The 18,890-nt window shown below is 37.2% G+C and overlaps 1 protein-coding gene across 1 annotated transcript in view; it reads left to right on the top strand.

Annotated features, from left to right (window-relative positions):
* LOC103463329 (E3 ubiquitin-protein ligase rnf213-alpha-like) overlaps window positions 1–18,890 on the top strand; it is a 42,954-nt gene that overhangs the window by 12,956 nt on the left and 11,108 nt on the right. The window contains exons 14-35 of the mRNA XM_017304566.2: window positions 1,142–1,297; window positions 2,474–6,049; window positions 6,800–6,930; window positions 7,125–7,220; window positions 7,325–7,446; window positions 7,645–7,758; window positions 7,843–7,892; window positions 8,319–8,457; window positions 9,918–10,056; window positions 10,248–10,430; window positions 11,386–11,504; window positions 11,623–11,783; window positions 12,185–12,388; window positions 12,630–12,817; window positions 15,204–15,324; window positions 15,549–15,649; window positions 15,763–15,942; window positions 16,445–16,590; window positions 16,794–16,896; window positions 17,156–17,270; window positions 18,394–18,598; window positions 18,693–18,883. Coding sequence (XP_017160055.2) covers window positions 1,142–1,297; window positions 2,474–6,049; window positions 6,800–6,930; window positions 7,125–7,220; window positions 7,325–7,446; window positions 7,645–7,758; window positions 7,843–7,892; window positions 8,319–8,457; window positions 9,918–10,056; window positions 10,248–10,430; window positions 11,386–11,504; window positions 11,623–11,783; window positions 12,185–12,388; window positions 12,630–12,817; window positions 15,204–15,324; window positions 15,549–15,649; window positions 15,763–15,942; window positions 16,445–16,590; window positions 16,794–16,896; window positions 17,156–17,270; window positions 18,394–18,598; window positions 18,693–18,883 — 6,540 coding nt within the window. The remainder of the gene's footprint in view (window positions 1–1,141; window positions 1,298–2,473; window positions 6,050–6,799; window positions 6,931–7,124; window positions 7,221–7,324; window positions 7,447–7,644; window positions 7,759–7,842; window positions 7,893–8,318; window positions 8,458–9,917; window positions 10,057–10,247; window positions 10,431–11,385; window positions 11,505–11,622; window positions 11,784–12,184; window positions 12,389–12,629; window positions 12,818–15,203; window positions 15,325–15,548; window positions 15,650–15,762; window positions 15,943–16,444; window positions 16,591–16,793; window positions 16,897–17,155; window positions 17,271–18,393; window positions 18,599–18,692; window positions 18,884–18,890) is intronic.

Below are 18,890 nucleotides of genomic sequence, written 5' to 3'. Positions count from 1 at the left end.
GGGTCAAATGCCTGCAAATCATCTGCATTGACTTGAAGGCACATGAGAGAATCTCATCATAACTTGGTAGAGGTTGGCAGATGTCAATGCAGATGACTTGAAGGCGGTCAATGCAGATGATGGCCTTCAAGTCATTGCATTGTTGGGTCTGATGTCTCTTGGCTTCCTCTTAACTATACCTCATAGATTTTCTATGGAGTTTGGGCCAAGCCAGTTTGTTAGCCAGTAAAGAACAGGAACACCATGGTTAGTGGACCAGTATTTGGCACCAATGGTAGAGTGAACAGATGCCCAGTCCTACTGGGAAATGAAACCAGCACATCAATTAAGATGTCCGAAGAACAAAGTGCTTCAAAAATCTTGGTAGATGATTGCATTGACTATGGACTTCAGAAAATCTTTTGGACCAGAAACAGCAGATGACATGACACCCCAAACCAAACCATCACTGAGTGTGGAAACTTCACACTGAACTTCAAGCAACATTGATTGTGTGCCTACCCAGTCTTCCTCAACACTCTGGGACCTTGAATTCTAAATTATATGCAAACTTTACTTCTAAGGATTTTGGACCACTGAGCAATGGTCCAGACTTGAACAAAGCAACAATTGCAGCCCATTTCTAGAATTTGTCTGTGTGTAGTAAGTGCATATTCATGAAGTGTTCTTTATGATTGTGCTTGGATACAACACTCTATGGGCATATCATCAACTGTCTTCTGGACATTTGTCAAGTCAACAGTCTTGAAATATTTGAAATACGTACAATATTATATATAATGAATATGTGAGTTTCTCTTTCTGAAATAAGTGACAAATATTTAACTTTGTTCCTCAAGAGCCATTTGGGCAGATCAACTTGCATATGATGTCAGCTGTGCGATGGAGAAATGTTTTCAGAGACTGAGCACTCTCTTTAATGACCATAATTACAGCCTTGTGATCTATTGTAGCTCACAAGGCTGTGAGCTACACACTGTGTGTGTAGCTCACAAGGCTGTGAGCTACACACACAGATTGTACACACAGGTACAATCTTCAGTTGTACCAGATGCTGTGATCAGCATTAATCTGATTTATTTTAATTTTGACTTGGTTTTTGACTCAAAGTGTTGCTTTCTTTACAAAATGTTAATCTCAGGTACAGAAAGGCCTGGATGAATTCCTTTTCAAGTTGTTCTTTTTGCGATACTTGATGGATTCAGATGGACAAATGTGGCACTGTACCCATAAACACCTGTATATCATGGAGTTAACAGAAACCACAAATGATCAGGCCAGATGTGGCACAAGATTGGTAAGTTGTCTTGTATGTCTTAAAATCGTGATGATATTAGATTGGTTACTTTTCATTGTTATTTCTATTTTGTTCAGCATCCTTCCAATTATTTTGGCCACAGGAAAAGAAAAATTAATACAGTTAAATCAGATATTTTCATTCATAGTATAAAGAATCAAAAACCTTTACCCCCACATGTGTTAATTTTTCTGTTAAGTCAGTTAATATTGTTAAAGTATTGGATTATTACTAGAAAAACAACCAGATTAAAGTTTTTTTGGTGTACCAGTATGACTAAGATTATATGTTTTGGGATCCTTTCTCAAGCTTCTTACAAAGGTTTGCTAGAATTTTGGCCCAATTACATCTTAAGACCCTGTGTAATTGAGTCGGGTAAGCCACCTGGCATGCACACCTTTTTACTTCTGCTCACACACATATTTTCTTCATTGCCTTTGTTACCCTTAAAGGCTTTGACATACTTCATCAAAAGTTGCATATCAATTCTCATTGCTGTAGATGTGCAACAAATTTTGCTCACAGAGAACAAACCATCACTGGTGTTGCCGAACTCGACACCAGGTCCTGGTTGAACTATTCCAACATAGCTCTGTGCGAAGTGTTGTGTTAGACGTAATATGCTCAGACAGTAGTCCCTAGAAAAAATTAAAACCTGGGTCAAAAAATTTACCAGCTAGATGTCTAAATAAATAAACTTGAAGCCAGTTGTCGGCCACATCTTTTTTTTTAAAGGTTTTGTTGGCCCTAGTGGCCTTTATTTGAAAGTAGTTTGACAGAAAAGGGGGTAATGAGAGAGGGGGAAGACACTCTGCAAATGTCGCCAGGCCAGGAATCAAACCTGCAACCACCACCACGAGGACTAAGGCCTCAATATGTGGGTCGTGCTATGCCCCTACGCCACCACAGCACTGCTTTTAAATATATCCTGTCTACTACACTTACCCAAAATAGAAAGTTTAATTTGCTTTCATGTCAGAAAGTAAGGAAAAAAACATGTTTTTAAACAGTATATGAACATATTTGGTTTCAACTGTTTGTTGTACAAGTAACTACTGTATTTTGAAGTGTTAGCTTTAAGGAGAGTCAAGCATAGCTATTGTAACTTCTGTAATTCACTGAATGAAAGCATTTGAATTGATGTTCACTTAAGTCCTTCTGTTTCTGTACCTTCAGGGCCAAAAGGAAAACTTTGCAATCCCTGACGTTTTCCCAAAAGTGTTTTGTCGCCCTCCTAAAGAAGTCATGGCATTGGAAAAGCAAAAGGAGGAAAATTTTTCCACTGACAACGATGACCCTCTTATGGATGTTGACTGTTTTGGGAGTGAAGCTTTTCAGAGACCATACCAGTATCTCACACGCTTTCACAATAATGAGAATCTTGATGACTTTACTTACAAGGGGATTGAAGGCTCTCATTCACATTGTCTTCAGATATTCTTGTTCTATTGTGGTGTTTTGGATCCGTCATGGGCAGAACTTTGTAACTTTGTGTGGTTTCTTAATCTTCAGTTGCAAGCTTGTGAAAATTCAGTCTTCTGCAATGTTGAGTTTGTTGGAGACACTCTTCAAGGGTTCAAAAACTTTGTGGTTGAGTTTATGATCTTGATGTCCAAAGACTTTGCAACACCGTCATTATGTATCACAGATGAGAGCCTTGGAAAAAGACAAACTGACCTGACTGGAGTAAATGAAAACGATTTGGCTCCATTTCTTATTCGAAAAAGGTGGGAAGCTGAACCTCATCCATACATATTTTTTAATGATGACCACACTTCCATGACGTTCATTGGATTTCATCTGAGACTTAATGGCCGGAGAGGAGTTGATGCTATAAATCCATCAACAGGAAAAGTAATAAAGGAAAACATCATGACTCAAGAGCTGTACAGGGGGCTAATGCATCAAAGAGTCCCTTTTAATGTGGATTTTGATCAGCTGCCTAGAGCAGACAAGATTGAGCATCTGTGCAGTGTACTTGGGATCAAATGGCCAACTGATCCTGATGAAACTTACGAGCTGACCACAGACAATATCCTCAAAATGATGGCAATACACATGCGATTTAGGTGTGGCATTCCAGTCATAATAATGGGTGAGACAGGATGTGGTAAGACAAGACTCATAAAGTTCATGTGTGAACTGCGAAGATGTGGCGCAGCAGCAGAGAACATGAAACTGGTCAAGGTTCATGGAGGAACAACGTCTAGAATAATTCACGATAAAGTGATTGAAGCAGAAACTCTTGCAAAGACCAACAAAGAGAATCATGAATTTGACTCAGTTCTTTTCTTTGATGAGGCAAACACCACAGAAGCCATAAGCAGCATCAAGGAAATCATTTGTGATCATTCAGTTCAGGGAAAAGGCCTTTGCTCTCAGACAGGACTGCAGATTATTGCTGCATGCAACCCATACAGAAAACACACACCTGAAATGATTGAGAGGCTTGAGACATCAGGATTGGGCTACAGAGTCCATGCTCAGGAAACACAAGAAAAGTTGGGCTCCATTCCTCTTCGCCAGCTTGTGTATCGTGTTCATGTGTTACCACCTAGCTTGATGCCTCTTGTGTGGGATTTTGGGCAACTCAGTGACTCAGCAGAACAAATGTATATCAAACAAATCGTGCAAAGGCAAGCAAAGGCCAATGTGATTGAGGAACGGCACATTCCAATGATATCTAAGGTGTTATCTTCATCACAACAGTTCATGAGGGAAAAGAAGGATGAATGTAGTTTCGTCAGTCTGAGAGACGTTGAACGTTGCATGCAGGTATTTGTGTGGTTCCACAAGAATCACTCCATGTTTGCTGAAAAACTCAAAGGTTTAATACAGCAACAAACTAAAAGGAGAAACAAACCAAACTTTTCCCCTGCTAGTGACAGAGTGATCTGGTCACTCTTGATGGCAACCGGAGTTTGCTATCAGTCCTGCTTAGAGAACAAAGACCAGTATCAGAAAACTATCAGTCGACTTCTTACACCTGAGTACAAACAACAGAGAATACAGCAGGAAATCCAACTCATGCAGGACCTTCTACTAAGCGGTGTACCTTTGGGAAAGACAATAGCCAGAAATGAAGCTTTGAAAGAGAACTTCTTTATGATGGTCCTTTGTGTTGAGCTAAGAATCCCCTTGTTTATTGTTGGGAAACCAGGGAGCTCCAAATCACTCTCTAAAACCCTGGTAGCAGATGCTATGCAAGGTCCCACATCACACTCAGACCTGTTTAAGAGACTTAAGCAGATACATCTGGTGTCTTTCCAGTGCAGTCCCCATTCAACACCTGAAGGAATTATCCACACGTTCAAACAATGTGCCCGATTTCAAGAGAGCAAAAATCTGGACGAATACATCTCTGTGGTCGTTCTTGATGAAATAGGGTTAGCTGAGGATTCCCCGAAAATGCCTTTGAAAACACTACACCCATTACTCGAAGAAGGATGTGTTGATGAAAAGCCACAGCCTCATCAAAGGGTTGGTTTTATTGGGATTTCCAACTGGGCATTGGATCCTGCCAAAATGAATCGTGGGATTTTTGTGTCCCGTGGTGATTTAAGCGAGACAGAACTCATCAAAAGTGCTGAAGGAATCTGTGCATCTGAAAGAAACATCCTTGAGAAGATAAAGAATCTCTTTCAGCCCTTTGCAAAAGCATATATAACAGTATGCAAAGAGGGCAAAGGCTTTTTTGGTCTACGGGACTTTTATAGTCTTATAAAGATGATATTTTCCATCACAAAGACCTCAAATGAGTGCCCCACTGTCGATCAAATCGCTGGAGCAGTCCTGAGAAACTTCAGTGGAAAAGATGATGTTAAGGTGATTGACATTTTCTTCAGAGAACTCAGGTGTGACTTTTCCAATACAAGCATCAGTACCATTGACATGATCAAAGAAAGTATTTTTCCAGCTTGCCAAATGGAGGAAAATCGGTACCTTTTAATCCTTACTAAAAACTATGCAGCACTCCAGATACTTCAACAGATATTTTTGTCTCGTCAAGTCCATCCAGAGATCATCTTTGGGTCCAGCTTCCCAAAGGACCAGGAGTACATGCAGATTTGTAGAAACATCAATCGTGTCAAAGTTTGCATGGAGACCGGACAGACAGTTGTGCTTCTGAACCTACAGAATCTGTATGAAAGTCTGTATGATGCTCTCAACCAATACTATGTGACTCTAGGGGGTCAGAAGTATGTTGATCTTGGATTAGGGACCCATCGTGTGAAATGTAGAGTTCATCCAAAGTTCAGGCTCATTGTCATTGAAGAAAAGGAAGTTGTTTATGAGCAGTTTCCAATCCCACTCATTAACCGACTGGAGAAACACTGTCTGGACATCAACACTGTCCTCAAAATGGAACAGCGGGACATTGCAAAACAAATACAGACCTGGGTTAACAAATTTGTCACAATAGAACTTGACTACTCCACAATTCAGACATATATTCCAGGAGATGTTTTCATCGGCTACCACTCAGACACATGTTCCTCTGTTATCCTTCAAGTAACTGAGGATAAAGATCTTGAACCAGATGATCAAGTCAATCTGAATAAAGTCACAAGTGTTATGCTCAACTGCGCAACCCCAGACTCAGTTGTTCGTTTGGACAAATCTCAACTCCCTGATGACGAAAGAGACCATTTGATGAAGGAATATGTCAAAGAGGACAAGCACAGGTCTCTGGGAGACTACATTGCATATCACATAAAACAGTTTGAACATTCACAAGTGTCATTCACTGAGGTAATATTTTTCTTCAATTTCATAAAATTTCATTTGTGCCATAGTTCATTGTAACTTTGAATTAAAATTGTATTTGCATTTCTTTGTGTATCTACAATATTCTCAACCTTACTACAGCCTTTTTAGACCTTATGGGCTTTTTGCTATAAGGTTTTCAAAAGTGTAGAGTCATCAGTTTTTTACTGATAATAGATCAGTGGTGCCCAAAATTGGTCCTCAAGGGCCGGCATCCTGCATATTTTAGTTATCTCCCTGGTTTAACACACCTGGATCAAATGATGGATAACTAGAAGGCTTAAGAAGAACATTGACATGCTGAAAAGGTTGTCATACCACCAGCAAGAACGAAAACATGCAAGATGCCGACCCTCGAGGACCGACTTTGGGCACCACTGCATTAGATGGTTACTAAGACAGTAGAGGCACATAGCTTGTTGAATAATGGAGAAAATGTATTATGCTTTGTATGCACTTGCAGTTTTGGTCAATTAGCTTCAACTTGTTTATTTTCCAATTATTTACATCAAGTAAATTATTTTATTGTCAATGATAAATTGTTTTATTGAGGGAAATCTGGGGTGTACAACAATTTGAAATCTCCTCTTACAAAATGGTGCTAATATGAAGTTTTAATTCAATATCTGTAATGTTGTAACATTTGAAATGATTCTTTTTACATTTCACATATTTTTCACGGCCATTAAAGTTAATCACATAATTTCTATTGCTTTTATTTTCTATTTATTTTAGGTGACAACATTTTCCAGGCTGCTAACTGCAGCAGATGCTGAACAACTGCAAAATGAGATAAAATGTGATGCTGTCAAGCTGCTATTTCTGCTGCAATTTGAAACAGAGTACTCTTTCCTCAAAACAATCAGGTGTGTATCTTTTGTTCATCTTAGATGCAAAATTTTATTCAACGGAACAAGTAGATCCATTGAATAGAAAGTATAATAAGAATAAAAAAGTTTTTTTTTAAACTTGTTATACTTTTATGGAAAAATTGTCAAGTGATCTTTATAAATTATAGTGTATGCTATAAACATCCATTATGAAAATATCTTGGCATTAGGGAATTTCTTGACTCGGCACGAAAGAACAATGTGCTCATTGTCCAAACTGAGTTTGATGAGGACTTTCAAAAAAGAAATATTCTCTCCTCAGCCAAGTAAGTGAAGACATCCCACAATCACGTTTTTGTATGAATTTATGGTAAATCATATATTTTTTTGCTTTTTTGTTACACTTGTAAATAACCTTTGTACTTCTCAGGTACTCCTGCATCAATGAAATAAAAAAGGGCCTCATGAAAGATGACACAAAGACATTTGTGTACTTTGTCACAAAACTTCCTCGAATGGAAGGGGGGACCTCCTATATTGGATTTCAAGGCGGTTAGTCGTGATCTCATATGCAATTATGAAGTGTTTTATGTCATCAACAATTTCAAAAGCTGCTTCCCCCAAAACACACTAAAACGCTGTTACAAAATTTTTCAAAACACATTTTGTACAATTAATTTGCATGTAGTACTATGCAAAAAGAAATGAAATAATACTGTAGATATACTAATTGGAAGACGTTATTTTTAGGTCATTGGACGTCTGTTCACATTGATGATCTCAGAAGATCAAGGGAATTTGTTTCTGATGTTCATTTTTTGAAAAATCTGCGCATTAGTGATCTCTTTGAAGACCCACCTGAGGGTAAGTTATATTACTATTACTTAACTAAATATTATACAGTTTATTTTAGCCTAATAAGTACACCTCTTATTTTTTTTCATCCAGCCATGGAGACCGAAGATCAGTTCGGACAACCACAAAATGACAACATTGCTGTAAGTAAAATTCTCCACTCTAGCACAAATTTGGAAGAATGGACAAGATTAAAGTCAGTTTGCATAGAAAATAAACAGTCAGAAGAACTTTGACTGTTCCCTGAGTATTAATCGGAGAGAGGTTAAAGTTGTATAACAGGACGATGAGACAAACAAAAAAAAAAGGCAACTCACAAAGACTTAAATTATTTGAACTCTTAATGATAAATTTAAGCTAAGTTATAAGTAAATAATGTAACATACATTTATACTTCTACTTGTTATACTATTATTACTGTAGCCCTTTGTAGCCTTTTGAAATCAGAATATGAAAAGAGCACTATGAATAAAATATATATTTTTCTCATTATTACTCAATTATGTCATTTTAGTATTTAAAAACTATGCAATAAAAATTGTTTGCGTATTTTAAACTTTTTTGTTCAGGTGTTGGGAGATGTATTTGATGCAACGGATCTAGTGAAGACCTGTGTTCAGACTGCCGTGGGCATGCTTCGAGACGTTGTTGACAGTGGGGAACTCGGCACAAGGAGAGTTGAGAACTTGCTAACGCTTCTGGAGGAAAGTAAGAAACTCTTTTGGAAATAGTCAGTTTTTTTTATTGTTTTTACTTCTACCCATTATTAAAAGTAATAAATTGTGGCTTAAATTAAGTACAAATCTTTACTGATGTTGGCCATTTACAAAATCTCCTTGTCCAAGGTATTTAAACTATGGAAAATATCAGTATCTGTGATATTATGTATACCTTTAGGACAACAGTGGGTTGAGTAGTTGTCTTGCAATCGAAGAGTTGGTGGTCCCTGTCATTTGTCAATGCACCCCTGAACAAGGCACTAAATCAAAAGCTGCCTATTGATCTGCTTTTTGCTGTACGAATGTGCATGCATTTGTGAGTGTGATTGGGTGAATGTGGCTGTAGTGTAATTCACTTTGACTGGTCAGTATGAGTAAAAAAGTGATACAAAAATTCTGTCCATTTACCATTTGTCTCTAAGCAGAAAGTTCCACTTTGATTAGATATCTGTTTTACAAGGAATATGTTCCAAATTAGCCAACATTAATACTCTTACTGTATCAAGAGTTACAAAGTTGGCCTTCTATCACCTGAAGAACATTTCTAGGAGTAGAGGACTAATGTCTCAGCAGGATCCAGAGAAACTCGTCCATGCGTTTATCTTTAGTCACATTGATTACTGCAACAGCATCTTCACAGGTCTGCCCAAAAAACCAGTCCTCCAGCTCCAGCTGCAACTGATCCAGAACGCTGCTGCTCACGTTTTCACTAAAACCAGGAAGTTAGTGCACATCACACCAGTTCTACAGTCCCTACACTGGCTCCCTGTAGCTCAGAGAATAGACTTTAAAATACTGTTGTTAGTTTATAAATCACTGAACAGCTTAGCACCACAATATATTAAAGATCTGCTGCTGTTGTATCAACCTTCCAGACCAATCAGGTCTTCTGGTTCTGCTGATTCTCCAGAACATAACAAGGAGAAGTAGCATTCAGCTTCTATGCACCACAAATCTGGGACAAACTTCCAGAAAACTGCAAAACAGCCAAAACACTGAGTGCCTTTAAACCTAGACTAAAAACTCATCTGTTTAGAGTTGCTTTTGAAACCTAATCATGAAACATTAATCAATAATCTGATGTGAAAAATGTAATGCTGTTGACTGTGTTCTTTTTAAAGATTTTTTTGGCTCTAGTGGCCTTTATTTGATAGTTAATTGACAGGAAAGTGGGTAATGAGAGAGGGGGAAGACATGCAGCAAAGGTCGCCAAGGCCAAGAATCGAACCTGCGACAGCTGCGTCGAGGACTAAGGCCTCCATATGTGGGTTGTGCTTAACCCCTGCTTCACCACAGCACACCCAACTGTGTTTTCTTTGACTTTGTATTTTTCTGTTTTTATGATGGAAAGCACTTTGAAATGCCTTGTTGCTGAAAGGTGGTATACAAATAAAATTTGATTAGATTATTGTCCTAAAAAGGTGTGAGGAAAATATATTTGTTTTTTAGGTGTATTTGCAGATCTTGTGAGGAAACATCTCCACTCCTTGTTGAAAGAGTATGAGGCTAACATCCTCAGTCAGCCAAAAGACTGGGTCCTAAATCAAGCTTCTAATGTCAATGCCCTTCAAGAGGGAGGAACATTTGTGTAAGCCTCTCATCCATTATTTTGGTTTCTTATATTACAGTTGTGGTGTCTTTTTTTAAAAGGAGTTGATAGGCCACCAGTCAGTAATAGATTTAGTTTATAATGACATTTTGCATGCAATATGTAATTTTTTCTGTTGTTGGTGACCCAGAGATTAACTGGGTTTCTGCTAACATAATTATTTCTTACAGACACACATTATGGAGGAAAATACAAGCAGTTGTGACTCCACTTCTAGCCAACTTGGTTTCAGTCATTGACAAAGATTGCAATTTAGACCTGCTGCTGGATGAAGGGGAAGAGATGAGGAACCTATGGCTTCATATTTTTAGCAGCAAAGAAATGCTCAGTGTGCCCTATGCAAAAGAGATCAAGTAAGTAATTTTGACTTTGTTCAGATAATATCCTTTCAACTCAGAGCTTGACAAAAGATGCAGTGAATCTGTTCAGACACAGCCTTTGATCTCTTTATTGTTTTTGCAGAACCAGAATTGTCTTAGATTTAAGTTGTTCTGACTGCTTTTCTAAGCCTCTTTCACAAAATATTTTAATTACAAAACCACTAAAACTTGCTACCTTTAGTGCTATCTCTTTCATAAATTATAAGTGGATACAGTAAAATTAAAATTAAAGTCACCAATTCAAGACAACTTGAGGTGTATTGGTCTCAGCAGTACACGTAAATCCTTTGTTGGAAGTCAACATTTTCCAATCTTTTCAAAGGAAACTCAGTGTAGCAATTCTCTTTCTTGCCAAGCAAATGCTTAAATGCTTACTTTCCTCATTGAAAATGAGTCTTGTTTGCATTTTTAAATCATGTGGACAGCTTATCGCAAAAACTGTATGCCATCTCTAAATTACCTCCTCAAATTCTGCAGGCTAGCTTGCACTTATACAAAAGTCATTAAATGTAGACATGTGACTACATCACTCTGAGAGTAGGTTAATAGAGGTGGGTTGACTTCTACCCAGTCACAGCATTGGTTCTTGCTGCTGGTCATTTTGTCCATTTGCCATTTCATACTGGTACTGTAAAAATAAATGTGCCTTGTCTAATAGTGCTGTGTACCAATCCCGCATACATTAAAACAGACTGGGGAACCTTTCTTACTTACTTGGATAACTAACAATTCAAAGCAATTTAAATGTCCTGTTCATAGATTACTGTAAATAATGTAGTTATCTCCTCTAAACAACTAAGCTGAATGTGTAAACCTTTACATTTAATTCAAAAGGTATTGTGACCCCTGAAAATTGGAGGCTTTTTGTACATTTTGTACATTTTGTACATTTAACTAGATATTTGTTTTTTGTTTCTCTGACTTTCAGCATGCTAATTGTGCAAAGCCACAACGTAGGTGGGAACACCATGCGCTGCCGCATGCCCTTCAGCTGGTGTATCAAAGACTTCCTGGATGAGCTCATGATGCAAGCATTTAGACATCAAAGTAAATAAACTTTGTGACAATGATCTTCTCAAGAAAATTCTGCTCTTTTCAAGTCATAATATTGAAACTTTTCTTTTCAGACTAACCTTTGACAAATATTTTTAAAATGTTCTTTCAGGTAATTTATGTCAGTATTTCCATGAGCTGTTCTTGAATACGTCATTTGGCAAGTACATGGCTGAAAATGTGAATGAGCGACTGAAGAACGACCTTTTTGAGAGGTACCTTCATGACTTTGTTTCCATGACCATGAAAGTAGCATCAGATGATGAATTAGAGGTAAGGGTAAATAATGGTCCCAACTTATTATATTCATATGTGGTTATATTTATGTTAATGGAAATTTATGTCCAATGCTCAGATCTCTCAGAAAAGTTAATGGGTAACAAACCCCATGTTGTCCCAATGAAGCTGCCTCTGTGTCTTAGTCTTTAGAAAAGAAAATACCTTGATAAGTGTTATGTGAATGAGTGATTTGTGTGAAAAGGTCATTTATTAGGTAATATTAAAAATGGTCATTAAATGCACCAATTTTATATTAAGATTTTTACAAAAATCATAACAACTGCCAGAAAATCTAACCAAATGTATTGAGATTTTTTTTTACATTCCTGTGTCACTTTATTTACTTTACAGTTAAATTAAGCCATTATAAATCCACCTGTGCATTTTCTCCTCAGCTCTTGTGTCAAGCTCTGGCCAGCTGCATTGATGAAGTCCAGAGACAAAAACGAGATGCAGAAAAACCTACACTGCTCCACATCCACTTTGCCTTCTATTCCTACCGACAGCGCCTTCAGAACCTCTCACGGATTATTTCCCTTCAACCTGAAATTGTTTTACCTTTACGAAGAAACCAACACAGAAGAAACTGTCCTGAAATGGTAACAGTATTTTAATTTATGAGATAAAGAAGATCCAACCCCCATTCTATAAATTTAATACCCAGACAAGGGAGACATTGTGTATAAAAAAACCTAAGGGTATTTTATGTTCTCTGCTTTGGGATTTCCTACACACATAGAAGCTTAGTGAGTTAAACGAATGATTTCAAAATGCATGAAGATTGTAATAATGTAGCAAAACAAAGTACTGAGTGACATCAATATTTTTGTTGTTTTTTAGGTTTTAGATGTTCTTGCAGCAAAGGCTTGTGTGGAGAACCTGGAACCCCAAAATTTACACTCTGATGCTCTCTGCCGACAATGGATGAGGCAGGTGAAGAGGCTTCAAGTGTCTATGGAGCTGATTTTCTCTCAGCATAGCCTCCGTCAGTATGGAGATCGATGCAAGGGAGAACTCCATCCTATCGGGTATGAAACTCTTCCACAGGACTGGTAATAAAAGTTCAGTTTCCATCAGTCAAGAAATAAAAGAAATTGAATTTCAAATAGCAACAAAGACTGTAGACTATGCCGTTTTTCAGAATGCAGGGTTTCCCCCAGAAAACTTGCTAAGCCTGGTGGTCGGGGCGCTGAGGCGGTCCACTGTGTTTTTGTATTAAAAGATGTTAAGTAGACAGGAAAAGTCAAAATATTATGGGAAAACGGCATCAGTGAAACAATATTTAACCCTACAACTAGTCTTGAAAACAACAAATCAATAAATACAATTAAAATTAATATCAATTATTTGCACTTCTGTTTAATCCAAATTAAGTCAGCGGCTCCATCAGGCCCCCAGGGCTTCAGGGGGCCCATAAATGCTATTATTTTAACACCAACCACATATAAATGTAACATTTGTTAATTGAGATGATCAATGCTGTTAAATTTGATTTAATAATTTTAGCATACATAAATTAAAATATTTTAAATTGTTAACATTTAAATGTAAGATTTTAAGGAGCTGGCAAGTTTACTTTGTAAAAGTTCAAAGAACAATATTCATAGTTAGGTTGTTTTGTTACCAAAGCAACAATCTTATGCTATGAGTTTAATCTTTGTAGAAACAACCTTGGACCGGCCCTGCATGATGAGTTAAATCCACTACACAGAGCAGAGATGTGCAATAAACGGGAGATTTAATTAAATGCTGCTAATGTGGCTTCAGTAGCTCTTCCATTTTGTGTCTGTTGAGTTTTTAATAAGGGCCACGGAAATTGTTTTTTATTTTCTGGAGTTAATGTGACAAGATTTTCATATGTCCATGCCGCTGCGCGCAATAACTCTGACTGACTAAGTAGACAAAGCATTTGATATGGTTTGTTGCATCTTGTCACGGGAAAAATAATAATAGAAATAATAGGAAAATAATATTAAACCAGTGTGATGTGTGACTACAAGGCGAGCGCGAAAGCTCCTCACCGGGCTGAACTTGCATGATGAAGTTAGCGCTGGTTCGTTAACCACTAACTCACCGAGCAACCATAGACATAAACTTTACAGGGAAGACAGAGCCACACTCTGGGCAGCGTGTTGAAATGTAAACACCCCACATAATTCTTTGTTCACAAATATAGATCATTTTCATCACTCCCTCAACACACCTCGGAAAGCGCAACTGCAAGTTATTCCCATGGTTCACATAGAGCTGCGCAACCAGAGCTAATGCGGCGGGGTTTAAACTCTTAACTTGATGTGGAGTTCTCCAAATAAAGATAATTCCTCACAGGGGTTTGATGTAAAAATCCATACAGGTCAGCCTGTGTCCAGTTTGAATGAAAGGAGGTGCACTCGATCCGCGCTGAGGTCTCAACTTCATCAAGCAACGGCAGCGCGCGGGGCAATGCACAGAGGCGCTCCCGGCTTTAAATGCATGAACTATAAGCCTATCTATAATAAACCTATCTTTTAGGAATAAATCTGGTCTGCCAGGGAAAGCTCAGAGCAACAGAGACGCTTGCAATCCAGCTTAAAAAAAAAAAAAAGCGATTTTTAAAATTATTATTATTATTATTATTATTATTATTATTATTATTATTATTATTATTATTATTATTATTATTATTATTATTATTATTATTTTCCTAAAAACATAAACAAGCAACGCTTAGCCTGGCGGGGGGGTTTAGTAAAGCCCACCGCTTTACTAAACCTGGTGGGCCGCCAGGCTTATAATACACTGTGGAAAACCCTGGTATGCATAGGAAAAGAACTAGCAAGTTAGGGAAACACCTCAGCATTTCAACAAACAATGTGGATTTAATTACCTAAGTTAAGTCCAACTACACTAGATTTGATGTGTCAGTAGCAGGATCAATAGTAAAATCTGGTGTCAAAAAAGACTGCATGTCATGGCGATAGTGGAAATAAGTGTTGCTGCTGAATTTTTTTTTTCACTTGTGGCAAACATGCTTAGGAACACCAATATCTGAAGAACAGCCAATCCTGTTTGCCACAAAGCAGGTCACTAATATACAGCTTTAAAAACTGGTTACTTTGAAGTGAACACACTGTGTAGCACTGTGCAACTCAACCTTACGCCCTGTCATAGACAATTATAAAGACTTTTTGATATATTATTGCATCAAAGTTAATCAGTTTCAAAAATCCATCCATATGCTTGTATATTGTTATCACAATATTGTTAATTTTCATGTGTTTTAGGGGCCATTGACCATTTATGAGCAAGTGTGTCCTGGAATGTTCACAAATCAGTTGATATACAAGTATTACTCTTCAAGAAGAACTTATGTGAACTGCACAAAAAAATATATCTGTTGTTTTTGTACTGTACCGAATGTTTTCTGTTTTTTAGTAACGGCTGGAAACGTATTTACATCCTTGCGCTCTTTGTGGAACATCTGCTGCTGGGTTTTAAAAATGAAGACCTTCAGCTCAAGAATCTGGTCCTAAGGCACATGAAAACCTTGAGCACGGTGAGTAGATGCTTGGTGATTCTCAAAGTTAATTAGTAGTATGATGTTTACTGTATTCATTCCTTTTTTTTATTCATCTATAGTTGGAATCATTTGTTTCTTATAAATATTTCTGATAAATTACCTGAGCAGTTATTGTTTTTTTCTTCATAGGCAACAGAAAAGTCAAAACTCCTGTAATCGCAGATATTGTTTTTGTATTTTTTTTTTTTAAATCATTGAAGGTCCTCGAGAGAAACTCGGATGTAAAAGTCGCCAAGCCTTTCGAAGCTGTGATTGAAAACCTGAAGTCCTGTAAACAAGCAGCACTTGATCAGCTATTTAGGTAATTACTTCTTTTATATTCATTTAAAATATGTGGTGGGGAAATGTGACATATATTCTCCACAATAATTACATAGAATCGTGTCTAGCTGACTTTAATCTAACTTCCTTAAGGTTTGGAGTTCACTGTGGGGTATGCATGGCAGAGCCTGAGGAGCCTGTGGATTTGCCATGTCGTCACATGTTTTGCTTGACGTGCATAAAAGAAAGTCTGGACACTGGAAATACATCCTGTCCCACCTGTAGGCGAGATTTACCAGACGGCTTTCAGCCCTGTGTCTCTGAGGAAATACGGTAAACACAGAACCCTTGAATAACTAAATAATATTAAACGTTTATTGAAAATTAAGTTTCTTTTCTTTGTTTTTCACTTCTCTGATATGAGAAAGAATAATTACTGTCATGTAATAACTACAAAGTTATGTAAACTGCAAAGTTATTACATGACAGTTACATGATTGTATCTTCAATGTGGAAAATCTCAGTAAAAATATTTTGGTAAAAAAAAAGTTTTTTGTTTCTTTAAATATAGTTTCTTGAAAAAGGATCTTGAATATTGAACTTCTGTTATTTCATCACTACAATTCAAATAATGTACTGAATTATGTTATTCACTCGCTCAAGTTCCACTAAATGAATAAGAAATAGAGTTAAAGTAGTGTAGAGTTTAGATTGGGCCTAAAAAAGTTTTTAGCAAAATTGTCTACATTTTTATCTTAGTTAAACTTGGTTAGCTGAAGTGAGGCTAGAAACAGTCTTTGGATTGCCCATGTTTCTCTATGTTATGTTTTTGCAGGGGTTCCCTCAAGAAAAATGGAAATTTCAGACGACGCTGCAATGGTTTCTTCATTGATCTGCTTTCTGTCGTGTGCTTCAAAGACAACAAACCACCAAGCAAAGAAGTGATAACACACCTGTTGTCTTACCTGAGGATCGAGACAGGTATCATTTCTGAAACTTCTCCACAAGAAATAAATTTACACATTGTTGCATTTTCTGATTTTTTTTAACCACCTACATTTGTCACATTGCAAAATGGTTCCAGATCTACATTTAACAAACCTGAGCTGCTCTATTACTATTGATCAACATGTAATTTTATAATAAAGATGTCATGTCACCTATCTTGTTTCTTTTGGAAACAGAACATGAACAGGTCCAGACCAAAGACTTGTCACCTTTTGACGAGTCTCCTGATAAAAACCCTGTTGTGCGATCTGTAATCCTCAAACTGCTGCTGAAGTTCAGGTAAATTAATTAAATGTTGTTTCACTGCAATATTTACATTATTTAGATTGATATGGTAATAGAGAAATTATGTTTGGGAGATCACAGCTGTTCTCCTGTTAGAGTGCGCAAATATAAATTTTAAACATTGTTACTTTATTTTCAACAAGCTTTTTGGTTGGTAAAGTTTATACAAACTTTAGTTTCCCCTTGAAACTAACCACATTTTTTATGAACTGAATTCAGCTATTGATTAACATATTGGTATTGTTTGTTTCAGCTTTGATGAAGTCCAGGAATATTTGCAGCAGCATTTGTCGACAGTGGAAGACAGCAGATTTGTGGATGAAGATGATAAATCAGAACTTTATGCCTTATACATCAACTGTTTAGAGGTAAAAACACCCGTTTGTTTCATTAGATACTGTACCTCTTAGTAGAGAAATGCAAAAGGATTTGTGCAAACTGAAATAAAAGTTCAGCAGGTTAAGATTTTCCACCAAATCCTTTTAGTCATAACAATATGTTACATTGTGTAAGGTGTAGTCTTGGATGTACCCTTAGGTCACAGTAGAGAAATGTGACCTACTTGTTGTTTATATGCTTACAAAAAGTCTGATATTGAGGGCAAGTTCTTAGAACATTATCAGTTACAAGACTTCTACACAAATTAATATAACTTAACATATTAAGTTATATTAATATACTAATGTAACTTGTATTAATGTATTTTCCGCACTATAAGGCGCACCTTCAATGAATGGCCTATTTTAAAACTTTTTTCGCATAGACGCTACAGTTTGGGTTGCCAATTTATTCCGTACTCTATTATCACACATCCACATTTGTAAAGAAGTGGTCCCCAAGTACTTTATATAGTAGTTTGCCCCAGTCGTTGTTTCACTCACGGTGTTGGTGTTGCGATATTTTGCCCAACTGTTTTCTGGGTAACACAGACCAACCAACACGCTGCCGCCGCAGTCTCTGTCTCTCTTCCTCCGCCCCTCCCCCCTGGCTTTAACTGTATTATCAAACTTTATTAACAAACCAGCGTTCTGACAACTATCCCAGCATGCACCGCGCACTTCTTCTTCTACGGGGTAAAATGAAGTCGGCGGCTGCTTACCGTAGTTGCTAGAACTGTTGTGGCTTAATATTGGTCCATATATTAGGCGCAACAGGTTATAAGGCGCACTGTCGGCTTTTGAGGAAATTGAAAGTTTTTAGGTGCGCCTTATAGTGCGGAAAATACGGTAATTTGTAAGTTAATATGTTAAAAATTTGAATTTTTTAAAAGGTATATTGCACATTCAATTTACAACTTCAGTTTTTTCTATGAGAAATGAAATAATAAACTAGTGTGATCTGATTACTTAATGTTGTTTTCTGGAATATTTAATGGTCTTGGGGAAAAAAAAGGTTTCCTCGTAGACTTGGAATAACTGTTGCACCAGAAATGTCTAGTAGTTAATTGTAAATTGAGGTTGAAGTTAAAGTGCTTATGAAATTGTTTTGCAGGACGCCATGTGGGAGAAAATGTCTCTGGGATTCAACAACGCTGAAGAGTTAAAATTTTACGAAAAAGAAACAGAATTTCTTGGCTTCTGTTTGAGGGAAGCAGCTTCCATTTCAGAGACGGTGTCTATTCAACACCTGCAGTACATCGCTCAGCTGCGGATGATACTAACAATGGCTGCCCAGCTAATCAGTGACAAACTTTCTGGTGAGATATATGTAACTTAACTAATTCCAACAGTTTCTAGTTTATTTGCAGCAATAAAAAAAAAAACATTTGTCAATTCACACTATTGTTTCAGCCAAAATTGGTCCAGATGAAGCAAATGATTTTCAGAACATGGTGATAAGGCTCTGTGAGGACAGTGGCAACGACTGGTACCGTGTTTACCTGATTCGTAAGATCAGTGAATTGCAGGGTGTGGCGCAAGTCCAATCTTTGGCTAAACAAACAGAGTTCAGTTGGCTTTTTCCAGAAGAGATCAAAAAACAGGTATGTA

This window comes from Poecilia reticulata, chromosome 4, assembly GCF_904066995.2.
Source record: "Poecilia reticulata chromosome 4, P_reticulata-male-v2, whole genome shotgun sequence".
NCBI classification, from domain to species: domain Eukaryota; kingdom Metazoa; phylum Chordata; class Actinopteri; order Cyprinodontiformes; family Poeciliidae; genus Poecilia; species Poecilia reticulata.
The sequence above is the reverse complement of the archived record's forward strand: the minus strand, read 5'-3'. Positions and strand labels throughout refer to the sequence as shown.